General features: G+C 53.8%; 1 protein-coding gene across 1 annotated transcript in view; it reads right to left on the bottom strand.

The window, feature by feature from the left end:
• Nucleotides 1–1,313: 1,313 nt before the first annotated feature.
• Nucleotides 1,314–4,035, bottom strand: part of PHACADRAFT_259438 (uncharacterized protein) — a 3,043-nt gene continuing 321 nt past the window's right edge. The window contains exons 3-9 of the mRNA XM_007397860.1: nt 3,031–3,693; nt 2,794–2,979; nt 2,500–2,738; nt 2,275–2,442; nt 1,953–2,223; nt 1,609–1,891; nt 1,314–1,554 (exon numbers count right to left, since the gene is read on the bottom strand). Of these exons, the coding sequence (XP_007397922.1) occupies nt 1,457–1,554; nt 1,609–1,891; nt 1,953–2,223; nt 2,275–2,442; nt 2,500–2,738; nt 2,794–2,979; nt 3,031–3,279 (1,494 nt within the window). The 5' untranslated portion in view covers nt 3,280–3,693 and the 3' untranslated portion in view covers nt 1,314–1,456. The remainder of the gene's footprint in view (nt 1,555–1,608; nt 1,892–1,952; nt 2,224–2,274; nt 2,443–2,499; nt 2,739–2,793; nt 2,980–3,030; nt 3,694–4,035) is intronic.

The following is a 4,035-nucleotide window of genomic DNA, read 5'->3' as shown; positions in this document are numbered from 1 at the left end:
GCTCCTTACTCAGTGAGACAGGGCACGGCCCTAGGGCGCACTGTCATTTTTCTTGCTTGCTCCGCCGATGGTAACGCGGCATGTCGGTAGCAGTATGCTTGGGGTCCGGGGATATCGCAAGCTTCGACTACCACAGCCAGCTGTTGTCTGTTCTTCCAGAGTCCCAGGAAAGGCAGAGAGTCAGTGACGGCTATAGTCTCGGCAGCATACCGAAGGGATGGTCGAGCTGCATTACCATGGGCTGGTGTGGAAGCTGGGACGACGAGATGTTCGAGCGCTTACCTTCGTCCGTCGCGCCATCATCCAACACTTTAGGGCAGACGTCTTTGTACTTCGGCAGACGCCTCTTGAGCTTGAGCTTGAACATCCACACGAGTTTGCCTTGGAGTGCTGCTCTTCGGTGCATTAATCTAATTTTAGTCCAGTAATGACATAGGTGTGTGTCCCGCATACAAATTTGCACATTGTAGCTTGAATAACCAATATATAATTTCTGGCATACCGTAGTGACCCCTAAAATGTGTGCGCTGCCGCTGGGTACTACCAGGCACTCCTGAGCCTCTACGCGTGCGCTACCCGACAAGGGCAGATGCGGTGGCTCAGGGTAGCAAGCGCCCTCGCTACGTAGTCAGACGCTGCTTCCTGATGTCAGCCCGAGTCCGAGTCAGCCGAGTCAGCCGCCCTCAAGCCGCGTTCCCCGCGGTTGAGAGCGGCGGCAGTCCATCCACCACATATAGGCGGACACCACATGGGACAGGGAGTCTCGTCCTGGCAATGAAATTGACCGTCTCGTCTCGCCGTCGTGATGGCGAAGAGGAAAGACGCGTAAGAGGGACCGCCGCCAGATCTGGGCATAGCCTTTGTGGCACAAGCGCCTGCTGGTGTGGCGGAAGAAACAAAATTGCTGCGCTTCAGAAGTTCTGCACAGGAATAGACCAGAGCCAGGGTTTTTTGGGGGCAGAAGGCATAAGCTGTTTCTATATATTTTCTGCAACATGAAGGGTCAATATTCTGCTCTGTTAAGGCCAACACTGACCACGACAATTTTAGTTCGCTCAAACGTTTCATCCTCTACGTTCTCAGTGTCCGCTCAGAGAAAAAACACGAAGAGAGTGTGGCGTCTCATGGCGCTCGGCCATTTTGCATTGGTCTTGCACCTCAAATTTTATCATTGCAGATTGCTGTTTTACTGCACTCTAATTACCCACTCTTTGCTTGACTGCCATGTACGAGGACATGCATAAGCTTGAGAAAAGTCAATGAACCGTTCATGCATGACAGCGTGCCCAGAGCATATGATGAGAATCGTCAACTGGTAGCGGTGCTCGCGGACTCCAATTGGGAAAGTACAACTGGGCAATAATAGGCAGCTCTATTTTACGAACATTATGCCGATGATATACGTAGTCTAAATGGTCCTTAAATAGTCTAAGTAATTACAGGGTTGAATCAATGATTATGAGTCCCATAGGGGGCCGAACGAATGCATGCCGTTCTCTTTGCAACCCTGCATCAGCTCCGCATTGCCTTGGGGGTTGGACGTAATGATGATGACTAAGAAGCAGACAGTCAGCTACGGCCTATGATAGCAATTGCAAGCTAGCGCACCTTCTGCCTTGAACGAATCGTACACATCACGGAGCATCTGCATGGTGTCAGGCCGGCAACCGCGCTCCTTGGTGTCAAACAAGATATAGCGATCCTTTGGGATAGTGCGGGTGATCATGTCGAAGAGGACGGGCCCAAACGTCTTCTCCATATCGGAACCGATCCAGATAAGGAACCAGTTGTCCAGCTGCGCACATGTGGAGAGCACGGCCCCGACACCAGAACCCGTACAAATGCAGATGCCGCGGCGGAAGAGATGGGCAAGGTACGGCAGCCCAGCGAACTATCGACGCAACTCAATCAGCGACAACTCAAAATCGGGAGGAGTGGTGCCGGGTGCTCACCTTCATCTCGCGTGTGTAGAGGAATTTGGGCGGGTCCGCGACAAGCCCGCGTGTCCAATCGCCTTGCACGCCCGCAATCATGTAATGGGTTCCGCTCTCGATGCCTTCGGAGATAATGCCAAAGCCGTGGTATTCGCCCACTGCGCTTCGGCTGATACGGCCGAGCAGCCCCTGCTGAATACCCCTTTGGAACTTGATGACGGCCAGGCGTGGCGAAGGCGCCGTGATCTCGACAGGGACCTTGCGGACGGTGAGCCACGGGGCGATGATGCTATTTTGCAGGTTAGCGGCAGTGGCGCAAGGTATGAACTAGTGTGCTCACATAAGAGTGACAAAGACGGTGTACCAGAGCTCTTGCATTTTTATCAAGCGGCGGCCGTTGGGATAGAACTGTCCGGTGGCAGGGTCGTAGCTGTCTGACGTACAGACGAAGATCCAGATGAACACGATGGAGGCCCATCCGGCAAAGCGATGGTGATACTCAAAGAAGCTGTCACAGTGGACCTGATCAGTGCCCGATCACCCATATAAGCAGGCGCGTACTCACTTGTGATGATGATGGCGGATCCACGGAGCCGCGGCGACCATGACAACGACTGAAACCACGAGCGTGATGATACCCCAGGCAAGGACGACCTTCGAGGTATGCTGTATCGTGTGGCGCTGAAACGTGCGGACGACACTGAAGATGAACCATGCGATGCCTGACGTCGCGCAGCCTGAGTGGATACCTCCAATGTGCTGGATGAAGCTCGTCAGGAATATCCGCCACCAGAGCGGCGACCACTGCAGTATACATGGTCAGCGCAGTGACTTATAGGGACTCGGGATGTCGACGTACCTTCTGGAACACTTTGACAGTCGGCCAGAAGACGAAGTAGCGGAGGAAGAATTCGTTACGGCATGCGACCGCTGCGGCGAAGTTCCCGAGGGCAAAGGCAGCGATGTGGTTGTCCGCATATGGCCAGTGTCCGGTGGAGGTGATGACGATGCCGACCATGTTGAGGACGAAGGCAATTGTGAAGAGCTGCAAAACGGAGGTGAGGAGCTGTCGGGAGGACTCATGCGAGATACTCACTATCCGGTATGGATTGTACCACACCCTAAACCTGATCCAGCGACTCGTGGGCTCGAGCCTGCTCTTCTGGCCTCTAGGCAGGACCGGTACAGAGTACGTTACGAGTGAGTTCTCAGTCTTCGTGACGTCTTCGCCCTTCTCCAAGTCATGCACGGAGCATGTCTTCGAAGAACTCGCGGAGTAAAGGGCGTGTGCGGAAGAAGGCCAGTGGGACGTCGGGGCGAAAGGAGGAATGGTAGCAGAAGACATCTCGTTCGAGAGCTCTATCGTCAAGTAGCTGCGAAGCTGTCACCGTGTGGGCTGGTCCTTGGTATTATTGAGAATCTGCTTTTATACTTCTAGCTCATGTGGGCCTCAAGAAGACAACGACAGACGCTGTAATTGTGGTGCACTGCATCAGCATCTGCTTTGGCAGTGCCGACAGCTTTTCGATGACAAGGTCCAGATTCGCGCGGCCAACGGACACAGGTTTTCCATGCGAGCATGCTTGGATCGGAATCCGGTGGCGTGCGGCAGCGCTCCTTCGTGAGGTTGACGGTGCGTAGAGGGCATATTGCACTCCACCGAACGCTCATCCTTCCCACCAGATGTCATGTACACTCGTGATTGAAGCCTTCACCACGTGCGTAGCCTCGGGCAGGCGGTAGATGAAGTAAGAGAACAATGGCAAAGAAGTCCAAAGAAGCTCTTCACAGTAAGCCTATCAGAGCTAAAGCGTCAGCAATCGATAGCTATTTCCTCCAAGCTGTACAGCGACTCACAGCCATAAATGGGACAAGCGACCACGGAAACCCGTCTCCGATCGCCATAAGTCGGTCTCTGTACGTTTCGGCTGAATCGTCAGGGCGGATTCGCATGCGGTGCTCGGAGTCGGCGGAAAAAAGATGGCAGGCGATTTTGACAAGACGAATCAAATTGACGCGTCTAAGCGATATGGACCTTCGCAGATCGGAGTGAGCTCGGAATTCCAGCTTATGGATAGGAACTGCGAACACACCGACAAGG

Source organism: Phanerochaete carnosa (assembly GCF_000300595.1).
Source record: "Phanerochaete carnosa HHB-10118-sp unplaced genomic scaffold PHACAscaffold_7, whole genome shotgun sequence".
NCBI lineage: Eukaryota > Fungi > Basidiomycota > Agaricomycetes > Polyporales > Phanerochaetaceae > Phanerochaete > Phanerochaete carnosa.
This window is presented reverse-complemented; position numbering and strand designations above follow the sequence as displayed.